This window comes from Silurus meridionalis, chromosome 16 (assembly GCF_014805685.1).
Source record: "Silurus meridionalis isolate SWU-2019-XX chromosome 16, ASM1480568v1, whole genome shotgun sequence".
Taxonomy (NCBI): domain Eukaryota; kingdom Metazoa; phylum Chordata; class Actinopteri; order Siluriformes; family Siluridae; genus Silurus; species Silurus meridionalis.
Genome location: NC_060899.1, coordinates 13,255,217 through 13,274,453, shown reverse-complemented (window position 1 = coordinate 13,274,453; position 19,237 = coordinate 13,255,217). Strand labels below are relative to the sequence as shown.

General features: G+C 36.9%; 1 protein-coding gene across 4 annotated transcripts in view; it reads left to right on the top strand.

Annotated features, from left to right (window-relative positions):
• jph2 (junctophilin 2) overlaps nt 1-19,102 on the top strand; it is a 19,740-nt gene extending 638 nt beyond the window's left edge. Inside the window, exons 1-6 of one of the 4 annotated variants that reach the window (XM_046870148.1) lie at nt 1-227; nt 3,781-4,600; nt 13,478-13,596; nt 15,649-16,874; nt 16,972-17,068; nt 17,445-19,102. The exon at nt 1-227 is cut by the window's left edge and continues 623 nt beyond it. In XM_046870148.1, coding sequence (XP_046726104.1) covers nt 1-227; nt 3,781-4,600; nt 13,478-13,596; nt 15,649-16,874; nt 16,972-17,052 — 2,473 coding nt within the window. In that variant the 3' untranslated portion in view covers nt 17,053-17,068; nt 17,445-19,102. Of the gene's footprint in view, nt 228-3,780; nt 4,601-13,477; nt 13,597-15,648; nt 16,875-16,971; nt 17,069-17,402 lie in introns of those variants that run through there. The other 3 variants (XM_046870145.1, XM_046870146.1, XM_046870149.1) reach the window with 3 other exon arrangements.
• The last annotated feature ends 135 nt before the right edge of the window (nt 19,103-19,237 follow it).

Here is a 19,237-nt window from a genome sequence, read left to right as displayed (position 1 = left end):
GTACACCTGGCCCAGCGGAAACACGTACGAAGGCTACTGGGCTCAGGGCAAACGCCACGGCCTGGGCGTCGAAAACAAAGGCCATTGGCTGTACAAGGGCGAGTGGACACATGGCTTTAAAGGCAGGTACGGCACGCGGGTGAGCCTCGGCAGCGGTGCCAAATACGAGGGCACGTGGAATAATGGCCTGCAGGACGGATACGGCACCGAGACTTACGCGGATGGCGGTGAGTTTACTGCGTTCTTCTGTAGACAACCTGCAGTGATTTTCCCCTCTTTAACTGTTGTCTTTGGCAAGTTGGAAAAAGTTTCCACTTCACCTTGCTCTGCTTCTAACAGAAAAAAAAAAGTCGGATCCTTTTTTTTTTACGTTCAGACTACTGCTCCAAATCGAATTAAATTTTTAAAATCGAAAAGCTAGAGAACCAGAAGACTATTATTAAGAGCGTCCGCCCAAAAGCCAGCTTTATAAAGTGTATTTGCTGTTACAAACAAATACCTCTCAATCCTTTATTTATTAATTGATATATAAACTTATTAAACACCATTTTAACCACAGACATCCAACGTTGTTATAAGTTCTAGAAGTGTCTGACATTTCTGCTCGATTTCAGCTGTCGTTTAAGATTCTTACTTGTCATAAAGATAATGTGATATGATCCCAATAAAATCTTGGCTGACTACTACAACAGTCTATTCTATAAGGAGTGTTCTACATACCATGGATTATACCATGGGTGGAAAGATTATATTCTGTAAATAGTCTAAAGATAGACTTATGATTAAAGAAAATGCATCAGTGAAAATTCATACTTGTGCAAAAGAATTTTAAGAAACAGAAGCTGAGGGGCAATAAAGTTTATTTCTTATATCTACTAGAATGCTTGGTTTTGGTGTCACCATTGCCAACACTGTATATAGTAGGTAGCTATTTGTAGTTCTTTGGCTTTGTAGCAGCAGTCATACAGTGAGATAAAACTTGTCTTTGATAATTAAAAGTCAGATTTGCACTGTTGGGTTTGGGCTGATTTTGTTGTTAAATTACAAATTACACATTGTGAATGGAAATGAGAGAGATTTGTGAGTTTAAATATTCAGTCTTAGAATGCATAATGTAACATTTTCATGTTGACATTCTTAAACTGTGAAATGTAATACCCTTGTTACCATAGACAGCCGATGACACTCATCTGAAAGCCACTAATAGAAATACAGCATAGAATTATGCAGAACTCACAGCACACCTAGAAATACAGTAGTTGCAATAGCAAAACCTGATGGAAATATATTGTTAGAAAATCTTCATCATGCACTCACAATGGCTTCGGATGAGCCCAAGGAGTCAATAAATAACTAATGTTTTATATAGTTTTATATAGTCACAGTGTTGTAAATCACATCATGTTGAACCCCAATTTTTTTCCGGTAGGTAGAAACAGAAAAATCTGTAAGGCAAAGGTCACAAAAAGCTTGAAACTCCCTGTGCTATGAAATGAAATCTTTACCTCAACCTATTTACCAGTTTCAAGTTAATTGTCAAAACTGTCATGCCATTTTTTCTTTTAAATTATCTGGTGTTATCAGAGTTCAAAATTTCCCATATGTCTAATATATTCATGCTTTTTCTGACTTGCATACAGCAATCATGTTCATTTTTTATCCCTATGAATGTAGCCAAGTGTTGTATTGGTAGTGATCTGGCAGCCCGATTCAGTGAATTTGTCACTTTTACTTTGGTGTATAGACTAGATGGAGGTATAAATGTGGGCCAATACTGGGATATCAATCATTTGCTAAATGTTTAACCTAAAACAGAAGGTTACATTTGGGTCGATTTATGGAGCTCACCACTCAGCAAGAAGCCAGTCTAAGTTTAACACATCCTCCGGTGTTTATGTGGGTGCATGACTTGTGAAGGTGGCTGGTCTTCAGGAGAGTACAATAAAGAGTAATGGATTCTGACAGAAACCTAGTCGCTTAACGGATTATAACGGTGGCACCATGGCGTCACCACAGATGGCCTGCTGGGTAATTGCCCATCACCAAGGAGTGTTTGCCAAAGGAAAGGGGAGAAGGGGGTTACAAATTAAAGCTGTAATGAATTCTGTTTGCTCTACATGTTTGAGGTGAATACAAAATCCCAGTGATCCTGTCCCTGTTCTTTAGTGATTTTCCTTTGAAGTTGAGCCAAAAACAGTGAAGAAATGAGGCACAGTTTTCTTTACTGTGTAAGCCAGGTTGGATAGTTGACTTTAATTAAATATACATTGCCATGTTTTAAGCAAAGTGGGAAATAATCGTAGAACAAAATATTTTTTTCTGCTTTTATTTCGGCCAGTCAGGTCACTTAAGATGCAGTAAATAGGACAATATTGCATTAAGTTAGTTCAGAGCAGAAAAGCAATGTATCAAGTTTATACTCTCATTGAAATATCTGAATCAATGAACTCTCATTTTAATAGTGCTTGGAGTAACATCTAGCAGAAAAATAAAATCTAGATAAACAGCTGACCTTTGGTATTTTATACAGTACATATAAAAGATATGGACACTGTAAACGAAGCAGACTAATATACATAAAATAATTGTAAAATAATTTTAGATTAATAATTTAATTAATTATGACGAATTACTTTTTGAGGTATGCTTAGGGATATACTTTTGCAGCTACTAATAATCAGCGAATAGATATTTGTTAGATTACATCTAACTAGTTCATGTTAGTTGTTAACTCAAAAATTGTTATGTGAAAACAGGAAAGCAAGAGAAAAAGAACATTTTGCTAAGGATTAGATAAGATAATTTGTACCACAAAATGTTTAAAGATTTAGCAATATCAATATTAAACCTTTATTTGTATTACTGCTTATAAAAGGCTAATTAGTCAAGGTCAGCAGGGTGTAAAGCAGTGTAGAAAGACAATCCATTTAGACTGTACCCTTAAAAAGATGAACACAGGCATGTGTTGCTTGACCTTGAGTTTTAGGGACATACAGCAAACAACCACAAGTGGTTTATGGCTGAAGTATCTGTCATTAAACAATCTTGTCTGTTGTTGTTTGAGATGAGGACATGGAGTAGTTGGTATGGATTAGCATGGAACACATGTCAGCAGGAATAATTTTCTTGTCTGTTGTCTCCAGATGTCATTCTTACGTCATTTGTACAGTCAGGGTCTCCTTTAAATGTAAAATAAGTACCAAGGGCGCTTGTACGATATGCTTTATAAGTCTAACTATTATAAATATCAAGCTTTATATGTAAGTATTAATATTTTTTACTATTTTTTTTATTGACAAAATACACCCAGACCAGATTTGGCTTTATTTATAGATTACTTGATTTTGTTTTTATTAAGACTTATATTATAAAAAGAATAAACTTAGTAATACATCATAATAGCCGTTATTATGATAGGTCTTGACTTGTTACCACCAATTTAAAAAAGTTAAGGCAAGGACCCTCTTTGATTTGCTTAAAGGACCCACACAGACCAGGATATTGTAGATAAATATAGTGTCTATCCCTCATATTTGCACACTTTTTCCAAACTTAGGGTACAGGGTCAGCCTTCAAATGGTTCACCTGGAGTATTTAGGTTTAAAAATCTTGCTCAACAGGCCACCAGTGGGATGTCTGGTAGATCTAGGATTTGAAATAACAACCTTCTGGTCACTAGTGCAGAATATAAACTTCTGAATTACCACAGCCCCTTATTTTGCCATTGCTGCTCTTATATGTCTAGTAGTGTTTTATGCTCACAAGACCTTGTCTTGACAGGCACCTACCAAGGCCAGTTTACTGGTGGAATGCGACATGGTTATGGTGTTCGTCAGAGCGTCCCATATGGTATGGCCGCTGTGGTGCGGTCTCCACTGCGCAACTCATTAACCTCCCTGCGTAGCGAGCACAGCAATGGCATGCTGCTGCAGCAGGATGTTCCCATCATCACCACCACAAATGCATCAGGCCAGGAGACAGTTGTCACTCCGTCCATACCGGTGGGACCCTCACGTGGTGGCTTTGCCCTCAGTCTACATGGTGACCCTGAACTTGCCAAGCCAAAAAAACGTGGCCTTTTCCGGCGTGGCTCACTGCTGGGCAAGCTGACTAAGTCAGAATCCCGCACATCCCTCTCCAGTCAGAAGAGTAAGATCAGCTTTCTGCGCAGTGAGTCGGCCCTGAGTTCAGCGACTAGCGATGCCAACTCTACCATCAGCATGGGTGACAGTGAAGCAGAGGGTGAGGGCCACGAGTTCCCACCTGTCGAGCCTGACATTGACGCCACCACAACCGAGGTTTACATGGGCGAATGGAAGAATGATAAGCGGTCAGGCTATGGCATCAGTGAGCGCTCCAGTGGCCTGAAGTATGAAGGCGAGTGGCTGGACAACCAGCGGCATGGTTATGGCTGCACTACCTTTGCTGAGGGTGGTAAAGAGGAGGGCAAGTATGTACACAATGTGCTGGTCAAGGCTGTGAGGAAGAAAGTGATTCAACTGAAGGGCACCAAGGTCAAGCAGAAAGTGGAAAGGAGTGTTGAGGGAGCACAGAGGGCCGCTGCTATTGCCAAACAGAAAGCTGAAATTGCCAGCTCAAGGTCAGTATCAGTGTTTGTATGACTTTAATGTGCAATAAAAATTCAGTTAATCTGAGTTATTAAAATAAATTAAAAAATACAGGTATAGGTGTAATTATATAAATACACCAGTGTTATCAAACCTGGCAGGTGCTTATCAAAGTAAAGCAAGGATACAAGGTTAAGTAATGTAAAAACTTAAAAACACACATACACACAAAAATCTTAACATAACATAATCTGTTGATTCGCAGAAGTGATTATGCCAAAAATAGAGGATTTGTGTGACCTCTAATTTGACTTTTAGACAGAACAAAACCTTTCCATGATATTTCCCTACTTCATTACTGAATAATGGTTTATTTGACGTGACTGCAGTGTCTAAAATAAGATTTTAAGAGATAAATGTAATTTATTTGAAGTACTTAATGTCATTATTCTCCATCTACCAGCCTTTAGGTAGTCATTCATTAACTGATTCTAGTGAGTAACTTCTTTATACAATACTATTCCAAATATAGCCTTTCTCATTTATTAGGGTTCAGCAAAGGGGAGTGTTTATCTTGCAGTAGAAACAGCATGCTTTATAATGGTTTATGTTTTCAGATATTTAAAATTAGTCATTGGTATTTGTTTGGTCATTAGAAAGGAACCAGACCAGTTTGTCTCTATATACTGTAGGATTTTAAACTAGTTTGGGGGAAGCTCTGAATATCTTCATAAAAACAGATGAATAGTCACATAAATAAAATGTAGTAAAATCCAAACCAGAGTATGTGATCTACTATGTTTGTAATGGTGTTTTTTTTATCATGTTTTATGACACAGGGGTTACACTTATTTTTTCTGAAAGATTAATGCTCTTGAATGTACAAAAATGTTAATGAAATATAGAGGACTGGAAATTACTAGGACAGACAAATGTAAGTCAGCCATCATTACAAGATGAAAATGTGAAATGTGTTACAGTGCAAAAAAATTATTATTATTATTTATATACTATTCTGTGGTGCATGCACTTCTCACCAGTTGTGAGAGCAGAGCTGTGTTGCTTTCATCTCTGCATCTCCTTACAAGGAGGGAAGATTTTATCAAAGCCTCACCACCTGGAATTATCCCACTGTTTATAAGAGCGAGTGTCCCAATGATGAGCCGCAGAGCCTGTCAGTGGCTCAGAAAACTCTAAATATTTTACCTAAGAGACAAGCAGATTGATTAATGCTGGTGGCTTTTCACTCTCTCTGTCTTTCTCTCTGTCTCTCTGTCTCTCTCTGTCTCTGTCTCTGTCTCTCTCTCTCTCTCTCTCTCTCTTTTTCTCTCACTCATTCTCACTGCGGTGGTCTATGATTTTCTTTTCCCCCCCCCGCAATATGAAATGTGTTATTACGGATCAGCAGTTTTCAAGGGTGGGATTCAAATTACAGTATGGTATTCTGGTACACCTTTAGATAGATGCTAATGTGAAACTGTATATCACTATATTGCTTAATTTGCTTTGATGTGTGGTTGTGTTTTTAAAAAATTGGCTTGTTCTCTGCATTTTAAACACAGCGGTAGTTTACCTGGTGCCTTTTATCATTACCTTGACACGCTTGACAAAATGCTGGTCTGTAATACAAAGCTCCAGGTTTAAAAGGAGAAAGAAAAAATACTGTCTTGAGTTGGTAGTTTCAGAGCAGTTTAGAGTTAGGTCCCTATGTTTTGCAGCGTTGTTATTATTATTATTATTATTATTATTATTATTATTATTAACCTGAATATGTGGATAGTGTACTCTAAAACAAAATTTCAATGAAATAATTGCATAATAATTACCTTTTATAGTTAAGTTGCAGGTGAAATATACACTTATGCATTTCCTGGGGTTGTGTCTATATTATTATATGATTATAACAAAGCTGAGTGTGTGCTAATTCTGCAATATGCTCTTACACTGATAGTGTAAATGTGGAGTAAGTTTACTGTTCTCTGGACTGTTTTTCTCTTTTGTTTAAGTATCAATAGAACAACTAGTCATATCAGGGACTATGAAGTTTTGGGTCATACAATCCTAGCAGGTTGAGTTTTCACATTGAGGTCCAGACCTGAGTTTTAGATTCCCTGCAGTGTAATTTTGTGCATTGCCTGGTGTGCTCTAAAAGCTAAGGCCCGGTGTGCTCTGAAAGCTAAGGCCTGGTGTGCTCTGAAAGCTAAGGCAAGGGGTGTTAATGACGTGGGTCTGGTGTCAGAAAGGAGGCCTGCCTAAATATGGACACACACTGTTGCTGTATCACAATTGCAGGAGAATGTAACAGCTGATGGATAGCAGTTCCCAGACGCTGACAATCATCAGCCGAGGTCCCCCATTCTTAGTTTTAAAGCTATAGTGACACTATGTTCCTTCTAAGCTATGCTGATTATTTTTTCACTCCCTGTCATTGAAACATGGCTAGCTACTAGTATATATTTATTGCTTTTGAATGACTGTTTCAGATCATACAACTGTAAATGTTAGTGAGTGGGACTATAAGTGTGCTACGTTGTGTGCCAGGATAAGTGTTGTTTCACACTTCAGATCTAACAAACATAAGTACTGGATCATCATCAGGCTTTTATTGTGGCAATGTACACATATTTATTTTGTTCATCTTTTTGTTGTTGTTTCTCTTCTTTGTGCTGCTGTCATTTGCCTGTATGCTAGGCTAAAATAAAAAGTAAAGCAACTGAAGTTTTTATGCTATATTTTAAAACATTAGGGGTGTAACAGAACATAAAATTCACAGTTCGGTACGTACCTCAGTTTTTAAGTCAAGGTTTGGTACAGTTTTTGTACAGTTTTTGGAGAAATGCAAAACAAAATTGCTTGTTTTTTTATTAACAGTTTATTATTATTAACATTTGTGAACATCAACCGTTAACATTTCTAAAACATTTTGAAATAAAATGCCTGCTTGGTTAAAGAATATATAAAATAATATTTTATAATATAAGTATAAGTACAATAAATCAAATTAATGCAATACACTTTTTTATTATTTTGTTTAAGTAATCAATTAAATTGGTACAGATTCAATTGATTAACTGAAATTGAAGAAATAGAAAAATACATTAAATAGTTTACATTTGTTAGATGCCATTTGGGTATTACCTTTGTGTGTGTGTGTGTGTGTGTGTGTGTGTGTGTGTGTGTGTGTGTTTTACAATTAATATTACATTTTCTAAAGATATGATCTACTTAACTGTTTTTCTTATTTCCGTATACCTCAACAAATGTCTTTATTACTTCCATTCTTCATCCATTCATTTCCTCGATATGTGGAATTGCATGGATTTTCTCAAGAATTGCATGTGGAACATAAAATGCTAAAGAATTCATAGTGCTAGCATTAGCTGCTAGCCACTTCCTGGTCAGCAGCTAACACTAGTTTTAGCTAGGAGATTTGTTTTGCATATGCATAAAAATGCTAAAGAATCCAATCAACTCTAGGTTCTTTTATATATATATACATACCCCTGGCATTGTTGTGTATGATTTCAAATGTAATAATAATTTTAAAAAATGCACTCAAAGTGCGAGGCGGAGACTAAACACTTAATATGCTCTTGAGGGAACTAAGATTTTAAATATGTTCCGCACGTAAAAAGAAAAGTCCTGTATCAAAAAATGTTGGTACAAATACATGTACCTTACACCCCTGCAAGACATATATGAGTATTTTTTGTTTTTGATATATCATCACAGCCTGAGAATTCAGCGCACCAAATAAATTTATAAATAACAGATAAACAAATATTATGTATTAGTTCTTCACAGCAAGGGGATGATTACTTACAATCTCATGTTACTTACGTGATCCTGGTAAAGTTCATTTTGTTTCCAGATTATTATACCACAGTATGTGAAAAAGCCCTGTCTGTTCTTTTGCTTTGTAAGTCATGTATGTTTGGTCTGAAGTGTTGATATGTTAATAGCCTGCTATACCGATCTGTCCCACTGATCTGACACTGGACTAATTGTAATGTTGCCTGTTATGTAAAATGATTTTTAAACACTCCCAATCCTCCCCCTCTTCTTTTTATTTGTACAAATACAACAGTCTTGGTCACTGGAAACAACTCACAATGAATTGTAATTTCTTTTTTAAATCAAGTTGAATGGAGAATCTTTAATTCCAATTATGTTTTAGGGTTTCTGTTCTGGTGCGCCTGTTCAAAGCCACAAGCATGGAAAGTTGTGCGAAGCCTTGCGTCAGTAGTGGTGTCAGATCGTTCAGTAGTTATAAATATTACTCAGCGTGTAAGTAAATGGCATCACTTGCGGTATATTGATGTCCGACACCTAGCCTTTATCTGGAGTTAAAGTTCTCTAGGTTATCGTAACGTTAGCTCATCTTTACTTTAATAACATGGTATGAAGCTGGTTCTAAATAAACTAGGCAGTATGTAAAGTGTCTGCCTTTCTCCTATTACACAGATGCAGCATTGACATTGATGTAAATATCTGACATTTATGTTGAAGTGCTAGTTACAGACACTCTGACACACTGTAAGTAGTGACTTTGTATAGTCTCACAGGCTCATAAAAGACTGCATAATATTTAGTACTAGCTGTGGCTCAAGGGCATACTTACCGAAATCCTGTCAATGTCTTTGCATTGTAGCACAGAGCACTGTCTTTAAATCAGGTTTATTTAATGGGATAATAAAGACAATGCTGACAGATAGCATGACACCAATGACACTGACAAAGCAGAAAAATACTCAGTGGAAAGGTTTGTAAAAACCAAAACAACAAGTCTTTTAAAATGTTTCAATTCACAGTCAATTTAATTCAAAGATTTTAGTATCCTTAAAGTCAGTCACCTGCCAAGAAGCGGGCTATCCGCATGAGTTTGCATTAGCTCACCTGTGATGGAGAGAAAGCCATCCACATAAGGCTAATGCTACATGTCATTGTCAGGAGTTAGGCTCATGAATCCCTGATGAGCCACACATACACACACACACACACACACACACACACACACACACACAAATACAAATAAAGCTGTGTTTTCTGATTGGAGGTCAAAATTTGTACATTGCTTGATATTTCAAGACAATATAGTTCTCTTCAAGTGTATCAGCCTCAACGTGTGTGAGCTGAGTTGCTTCAGCTGCCATCTGTCAAAGGTCTCTCCACCTACTGCTTGGCCACATGGTAACACAGGCATGTAGGATACACCCCTACGTAAATTCTGTTGTTTAATTGAACTCCCCATGTTTCATTGTTTTTATTTATGATTGCTTAGCTAATTTACTTTGGTACTGTATGAGAATAACCAAGGATACCAATTGTACAGGTTAGGCCTGGCACATGCTTTCTACTGATTTTAATTATAAATTAATATGTGGGACACCTGCTAGAGCTTATCTGCCCCGTAACTACTGTCACTGTGAGATGCATGGCTTAACACTAGGTAGCAGGGCTTAGTGTCTCTAGAAACTGTTGTATGTCAGCTGTAGAATGAAATGTCATGCGTGGGTGATGCTAAGCTGTTTGGAGAGGCAGAATTTGTGACTATTTGTCTAAAATTCACTACACAGTATTACAAAGCTGTCATTTAATTAAGATTAACACATATAACCCTTGATGTGATTAAGTTTTCTTAAGGAGTCTCACTATGTTTTCAGCCCTAGGTAAAGTCAAAGATTTCGCAATTTCCAGTTTTTGGGTAACATCATGTTTGTTTTCTTAGCTTGAAGAGATTGACAGCAAAAAGACAGCCTTGTGATGCAACAACTGTTTTTATAACGTATATCATTGGTGATACATTGCTTTTAATGTAAACTCTAAAGGGATAAAAAGTATGGCATTATTCATTAAACATTTTTACATCTTAATCATTGGCTGTCACAACAGTAGTAAACTAACCTTTAGGAAATAACTTTAGAATTTTTTTTTTTCTGGTTTATAAAAGAATGTTATGTAGAAACTTATAGTACTACAGTCACAAATTGGTGCTGTGGTCTCACAATTTGGTGTTACTGCAGGTATGAGCAATGCCTTGCATACAGCAATACACAACTTTTTTTTCCGGCCTTTTATTTTTGTTTTTTATTTTTTTTATTTTAATATTTCGACATATCTAACTTGTAATGGTCTTTCTTAAGATATAGTAGTTTAAAATATATGAATATTGCTCTGCATGTAGTTCCAGTATGCCCTACACAAATGTTTAAAAATACACAGAACAGATAAGACTAAGGTAGGATTAGCGGTCATAGTTTTTTTACGACTTCTTCACACAAACTCTAATAACGTTCAGTTGTTTTAAATTTGTTCACTTGTTTTACCAAACCAAGACCAAATTGTGAAATCATCTGTACAGAACCTTGTTTTAAAAGCTTTTCACAAAGGATGAGGCAAGTAACTTTTTCAGACCTGTAGGCAAGAGGCAGCTGTATTGCTGTATCAGTCACCTCTTAGCTAAGTAACCCAGCAGGGAGCAGGGAACTGTGTTGACTGCTTGTGGACAGGTGGAGAGGTCTTAGATCCACCACAGGCAGTTTTGAGCCCATCGAATGGCACCGTTGGGAAGTGCCATCTAAACAGTCTTAAAGTGGACGAGGCTATTTTGAGGCTAGGATAATGTTACAGCGTGTCAAGTATTCCCAGTGTAATCACTATCTGCAACACTCCAACTCATTATGCACAGGGATGCTTTTTTTTCATGGGTTAAATAACTGCAGCTACAACTACAGTGTTTCGCTCAACAAATGAATGAGTAAGAATGATAAATATAACTTATATATATATATATATATATATATATATATATATATATATATATATATATAAGTTATATTTATCATCTTTCCATTATAAATTAGACTTATATATATATATATATATATATATATATATATATATATATATATATATATATATATATATATATATATATATAAGTCTAATTTATAATGGGTTGAATGGAAACTCTCTAATCCTCTCTATTTCTCTATTTAATAACTCTATTTTCTTTGCTAAATAAAGATTTCTGTTATTGTACAATATTATTTAAAAAAATGTATTTATATTTTTGCTCCTGAGTGCAACAGGAGAAAAGCATATAACCTGTGGTCAGCAGATTGTGTGTTTCGAATCCCAGCGTTGTCAAAGCCATCTTTGGCCAGGAGCCAAGGAGGCTAAGTTGGCTGTGCTTTCTTGGTGAGAAGAATGACATTTTCTTATGGAGAGATTTTCTTATCTGACATTTTGTTTGTGACAAAAAATAGCTTGAAATCTATTATGGGCCTCTGTGTGCTTATGTATGCAGAAGAGGGTAGAGAGCACTTTTCTTGGCATGGGCATTTGTGTTGCATGATTAATGAGAACTTGATGAAGGTTGAAGACCAAATTAAGGGCAAAATAAGTTGATAAATCAGGAGCAAGAATGTACACATTTCAATAATAATAAAATAAAATAAACTTTCTTTCGGCTTCTATCATTAGGGGTCGAATTCGATTTGATTTGGCACATGCCCTTCCTAACGCAACCCTCCCCATTTATCCGGGCTTGGGACCGGCACTAAGGCTTGTGCAACTCTAATGGCTGGGGTTGGTTCCCTGACCGGAGATCGAACCCGGGCCACAGCGGTGAGAGCGCTGCATCCTAACCACTAGACCACCAGGGAACCTAATAATAAAATAAAATAAAAAAGAATAAATGCAAAAAGCATTTGAAAGAAATGATAAATAAACCTTTTGGGCTAATATCCAAAATGTATTTGTGCCATTGTTTATGCTGTTGCTATGCTCAGTGAACATGATTTGTTTATTATTCCAAAGCTCTATTATAAAGAAGCTATTTGTGAAGAATAAACCGAGTGGTTCTCAGTGCAGTCTTGGGCTCATATCTTATCGTCAGAAATTGCCTGTTAGTTTTGTCCTGGTCCAAAATGACGCCTGATGAGCTCTTTGCTAATAAATGGCTAATATTACAAGACCCTGATCTCTGCGTTCACACTTTACTCGGTTTACACTGGAGTCTGTGGGGACATTCCATCTTATATTGTTTTCCTGTTTTGGGATTTAACATATTTCCATTACTACCTGAGCAGGGTATGGTGAGGGATTCTTTAGTGCTGAGGGGTTGTGCTTTTTATAAATAGGACAGGCAACTGCTGTCCCATCTTCCAAATAAAGACAAAGGGGAATGTCTTGGAATTACAGTGCTATGCATTGCTGCAGTAAGAATACAGCCAGCATTTGATAAAGATCTCTGCATTCGTGACTTGTTTAACAGAAATGCACATATGTGGGAAATTCCCAAGCCTTATCCATCTGTGCAAGAACTTTCCTTGTGACTGATAGTGTAGTGAATTATTAATAAACCACAGGGGAGGATTATTGTGGTGGTGGTGGTGGTATATCAAGTTAATGTTTTCGCATTACACATTTGTTAATGTGGTATAACTGGAAGTGTCCTGAATCTGACTGACACGCGACTGCTGTCAGTCTATCATTTTTCCACACATGCATGGCATGCTTAATCATATCAGTTTGATCCAGAAGGAACCTAGACTAATTAACAAGTATTGAATAAGCTTAACCTGAAGCAAGCTAATTATACAACACAGTAAACATAGATTTCCCTTGATTGCCTGGTCCTGAAATGCTGCCATCTTGAATTACATTTATATGTCTGTTCCCTTGAGATTATATTTGGTTTGGATTTATTTGTGTTCCATAGTGTTATTAGTTCAGTGGTGCTACAGAACAAGTGAATAAAGCTACTCTAATTTATTTTCAATGCCATGTTCATTTAAACACAGTCATGTTTCATGACATTTTCCATCCAGTTTGTCTTGTAAAATCATTTCACTTTTAATAGTAAAACAAGAAGTAACTTGCTGCGTTAATTCCTTCCTCTGCAGAACTTCCCATGCCAAGAGCAAAGCAGAAGCTGCTGAACAGGCCGCTCAAGCTTCCAACAATGAGTCCAGCATTGCACGAGTCGTGGCCAGAGAACTCTCGCCCTCGTTCTATCAGCCAGGTAACAATGGTCCATTTAGCAGTTAGATAAATAATCAAAATATCCTAAATGAATATAGTTTAACTTACAGTGTCTGTTTTGATGAGCTCAGAATATTTTATATGAATCACTTCACACCTGTGATGGGTTATAGATGAAATAGTCACTTCTATTCAACACTAATAAATCTGAGTCAATATCAGTTGAAATATCAGACAATCCAATGCAATATAAATTTAACTTTAATAGGAACACTCATATACCTGCTCATTCAATTATCCTATCAGCCATTCATATGGCAGAAAATCAGTGAAATACTTTATATAGTATAATACTATAGGATTTTTATGCACATCTGTCTCGAAAGTTTACAACGAATAATATGAAAAACTAAATCTACCCAATTAGCAACAATTTTCAAAAAAGAATGGCCAGACTAGGTTGAGCTGACTGGAAGGCTAGGTAACATTAAATAATTAAGCCATATAACTAGGATATGCAGAAATACCTCTTGAAATGCAGAACATGTAAAACCTTTAGGAGGATGTCATACAACAGCAGACGACCACATCAGGTTTCACTCTTGTCCGTCAAGACCAGGAATCTGAGGCTGAATAGGCACAAGCTCACCATAAACAAGACTGTATGGTTGTTTTTTTTCAATTTCAACTGTCTGTCAATATTCTAAGAAGCTGTTCTACTCATCATGGACGTAAAGAGTAATTAATTGTATCACTGAAGCCGTGCTGTCAGGTTGAACCAGACAGACATTCACCTTTGACTTCACTTTCTAAACAAGCTTACGGGATGTTTCTTGTACTATTGTGTGCAAACTCCAGAAAGCAAATCCCAGGAGGTCAGCAGTTTCTGAAATATTTAAACCAGCTAATCTGGCAATAAGAACTACGTCACAGTCAAAGTCATTAAGCTTACTTTTCTTTTTGCATTCTTATGTTTGGGGTGAACTGATGCACTTTAACTGTATCTGTATGATTTTATACACCACATTACTACCATGGCATTTCATGATCCTGTACTACATCTAAATCCTAATGTAAAGGGTTATCTTTTTTAAATGTCACACTGGAGCTGTAGTCTACATCCTAAACTTCTTAAACACTCCACTCAGGCCTTGTGTGAGTTCTCAATCAACTCTAAACCATTTACACTCTTCAGTTGCCGTGGGCTTGTATTTCAGATTTCATTAATAAAGATTGTTCCATATTTGTGGCAGCTATGAATAATCCGTGTCCCCAGTTGTTCGATTCTGTTAGTCTTCGAATTTCTATATTTGTAATGAGTTTTAAAGGGTGAAATGCAATGTGGGCCCAAATGTAAATAGCGACATGAGATATCCTTTTATATTCTGCCCTTCTGATTGTCTCAGACATGTCATGCAAATAGCATTTTGCACACCACAAAAATAACATAGCAAATTGGTGATTGTTTAAGGAGGCATCACATTTCACTGCATTGCATCGAGGTAAACATAAAGTCAAGAAATGCAGGCTATTACACCAGAGATGTTTTTTTGAATATTGAAAAGTGTGATGTCATAGGCCATGCTTTTTTAAATAAGAACTAAAATTGTGTGACTTAGAGATGTTCTTCTGTTATTAGCAGACACCCGCTGTCCTCTTAGCTTGGTTTGATGCCTAAAAACCTCCTGTTGTCCATTTGTCTTTTATTTTTCCAGTCGTTCTTACTACATGTTTTCTTAAGTTTAATGTAAGAATTCATGTAAAGATCATATTCAGTACAGGAAAATGATACATTATATATAAAATGTATACATTCTGGTTTTGTGTGACATCGCCATCTAGTGTCCAAGATGTGGATTTAATTAACGGCGGACCAACCTGAATTTGGTGGTCGATATGGATATATAATATATAACAGTGAAACTGTAAATTATTTATTATTAATGAAGTTATTATCTATAATTTATTGTTCATTATTATATATATAATATATTATTTAACTAATTAGGGGGTTGTTAGCTATTATGTCTGATTCCAAATATAAGATTTGGCAGATATTTTAAAGTTGTTTTGTATGGTATGTGTCTCTTAGGCCCAGAATACCTAAAGAAAAGAGCACTACAAGAAATTGCTGAGAGCAATGAGAATGCTGACACAGGCATGCATGAGTCACTGCTGGCTGAGGAGATCATGCCTCCAGAGACCCACTTTTTGCATGAAATAGACAGCCTGAAGCATAACATTATCCCAACACGCACCCCATCAACTGGACCTACAACTGCTACTGCCCTAGATCCTAAACTCCTTGGTCCTGGTAGCTGGAATGGGGACAAAAGCAATCGAGGTGGAGGCAGTGGCAGCAGAGGGGGAAGCCGTCCAGGGAGCAGGCAGAGCAGTCGTCCTTCAACTCCGTCATCCAATACAGCTCTGGTGTCAGCTTCAGGGCCAAGCATAGAGGAGTCTGCTGTTTCCAGCACAAAGGGTCCATCCAGATCCCCCAGCCGACAAAACACCAAAACCGAGCATGGCTCTGACCTCGAGATTAAGCCTTTACAGAAGATAGACTTGGAGTCCAAAGTGGCAGAACCTACTTCATCTCCTGTAAGGACCAGCCTTATCTCCTCTACTGATGATGAAGAAGAAGCACCACCTCCTGCGTCCTCCAAAGCAGTGACCCCAGAACAAGAAGCTCCTGAACAGAAAACCAAGGCAAATGAACCTACAGTAGAGCTTGAAGCAGCAATAACAGAGAGTGAGCAGGAGGCAGAGAAAGACGAAAAACTTACTAACAAAGTTGAAACTAAGAAATCTAAGAAACGAGAGCCTAGTCCATCTCCGAGACGAGAACCAAGCCCGGCTCCAAGACGAGACCGCAGTCCTGTGCCTAAGCAGGACCGTAGCCCGACACCAAGACAAGATCCAAGCCCTGCTACTAGGCAGGACCATGGTCTGACTTCAAAACGAGAACCAAGCCCGGCTTCAAGGCGAGAACCAAGCCCGGCTCCAAGACGAGAACCAAGCCCGGCTCCAAGACGAGAAATAAGCCTGGCTCCAAGACAAGAACCAAGCCCAGCTCTAAGACAAGAACCAAGCCCAGCTCCAAGACGGGACATTAGTCCAGCTCCCAGAAGAGAATTTAGCCCGGCTCCTAAAGCTGTGCCTAAGCTTGAACCCAAGGTTGCACCAAAAACAGAGCCAAAAGCTACTGACAAACTAGTCACTAAGCCTGCTCCCAAAGTGGACCCCAAAGCTGAGCTGAGACAGAGGGCTTTGGTGAAAACCCCTGATAAAGTGACTGAAATCACAGCACCAGAAGAGGTTAGATACAACCATAAAAATATTTATACAAGTTATACAATCATGATTGTAAAATAATAACACACAATGATTTACTTTTGATTTGTATTTTTTTCAGGGGCCAAATACAATTATGATCTGCATGGTGATTTTGCTCAATATTGGCCTGGCCATTGTTTTTGTTCACATCCTGTCCTGATAGAAAAATACTCAAGGTAAAAGAACTATGTGTGTGTTGGTACTGTATATAATATAATGCTATATGAAGAAAATATAATTCTATAGGTCACCTGATTTGTTAATTTTATTCTAGAAATCAATAAAAAAAATATTTTGTCAGTTTTTGAAACCCAGGGTTTTTATATTTTGTAGCAGAAGTTCAGTAGAGCATATCTCAGGTTTGACTCTGTCCAAACAATAGAATGACAGTAGCCATGCTAGTACTTTCCTTCAAGTGCCCTGCTAGTGGGAGGGAATTAGTAGTAGGGAGAAAATTGTGGAAAATAAAAAAACTAAAGAACTTATGCTTTGTTTATGTCTATTTTTAAGCAGAATGTTTTTTTCTTCAAACCACGGACATCTATAATGAAGAAAGAAGAGAGAGGAGCTGTAATGGATGCCACATGCTTCTCTTGAGGCTTCACTGATGTGATACAGTCTCAATAAAGCCCTCTCGAGCCACTTGAAGGACAGTTACTATGTGTAGTTAAATTGAAGGATGATATACAGTGAAAGGGTTTCTGAGTGAATGCTGGTGAGAGCTTTGCTCTCACATAATGGAATGTGTTTATCTGTATTGTGCTGCTTTGAAGAACTATCCTAGCAAATTAACGGTGCCATTTACTTCTTTAAAAAGGGCGAATATATTTTAAGCAAATCAAGCACTGATGTCAATCTTATGGGTTTACCACTGATTATCAATCAAAGCCATGTTTTCAGATAAGTCAAAGATCACGTGAATTTGAAGAAGGCAAAAGATCTAACTGGAGGGAAAGAATTGCGTATTTTACCATCCGATGAATGTTTCAAAAAGTTATGTGTGCAATAATTCACACTCAATAAGATGTCTTAAAGTCTCACAATAAGGCCTTTTCCTTTGGTCTCTAATGCAGTCTTCTAACAATTTTTTTTTTTTTTTTACTTATGGCAAAATTGATTCTGTAATTAATCTTCATTTATTAAACATATAAGCCTAAATTTTAGAACACAGCACAAACCAAGAGTTTTCAGTTCACGCGAGAAAGAGGGGATAGTGTGCCCTATAGTTTTGTCTGATGTGTCTGAGAAAGTTTCTCTTTATCTAAAATCTAACCTCCCACTTCCATTTACAATGTCTGAACATTTATAAAGAACTAGCTAAATTGTTTAGCTCAAAAAACATTGTACTGTGAATATTTTGTGCTTGTGAGCTTATTTTTTTAATAAGTACCATTTGCAGAAACTAAAGTGTTACTCAGACGAAGCTGGTTTTGTATGCATGTATGTTGAAGGTTTTTCTACCTTTCTAAACATTGTGATGTTACAATAACAACAAAGTGTGCATTTGCAAATACTGAAGAATTACCTTAGGGTAGCCAATCTACAAAGATCTAACCAATTAAGATCTGGTTCCAATTGTAAAATCGAATCCGTTGATGAATAGAGGTAACCGTGCCTAGTCAGCATTAAATTCTGCAGTCACTCTTTCAATCAAACTCAACATCTTACAGCTGCTGTTGTTGAGTGCCATGATTATAGTCATCAACCAAATGTTTTTATTTTATTTTGAGATTAATAGTTATAGTATTTATGAATCATAAAGCCTTCTAAAACCATCTAGTTGTTTAACCCACCATCAAATGGTATTAAGAGAAATCAGTGAGTTTCCTGGAAATGCTCTAAAACAACATTCATCTGTTTTGGCTTGTAATTGTTTGCACTGAAGTGGCTTGTGCTCAGCATTTTACAATTAAATTTTCCAGTGTAGTTTAGTCTCTTAATGCTACTCCAAAATGTCTATGGTGTGAATGAAGAAGAAAAAAAAATTCATTTTATTCATTCATGTTTGTTTCCATATGCTTTCACTTGCTGAATACTGATTACCCAGAAATCCAGATACTGTTCCAAAATGTTCATCCGCCAGCAGAGGAACTCGCATACGTGTTTGCACCTTGGAGATGAGTTCGATCACGGCACTCAAAATGCCAAGTATAAATTGATTGTCCTGCGCAATACCACTGAATGCCAATAAATCTATTTTTCAACTGTAACCTCCTTAATTTGCTTCCTTTCACAATGTCCTGAACTGCATTAATAGTAAAAAGCTATTTTTCACTACAACATAAAGATGAGTTACAATGTAATTTTGTTTTACATATAAACAAAAAGGGGGAAATGTATTTAAG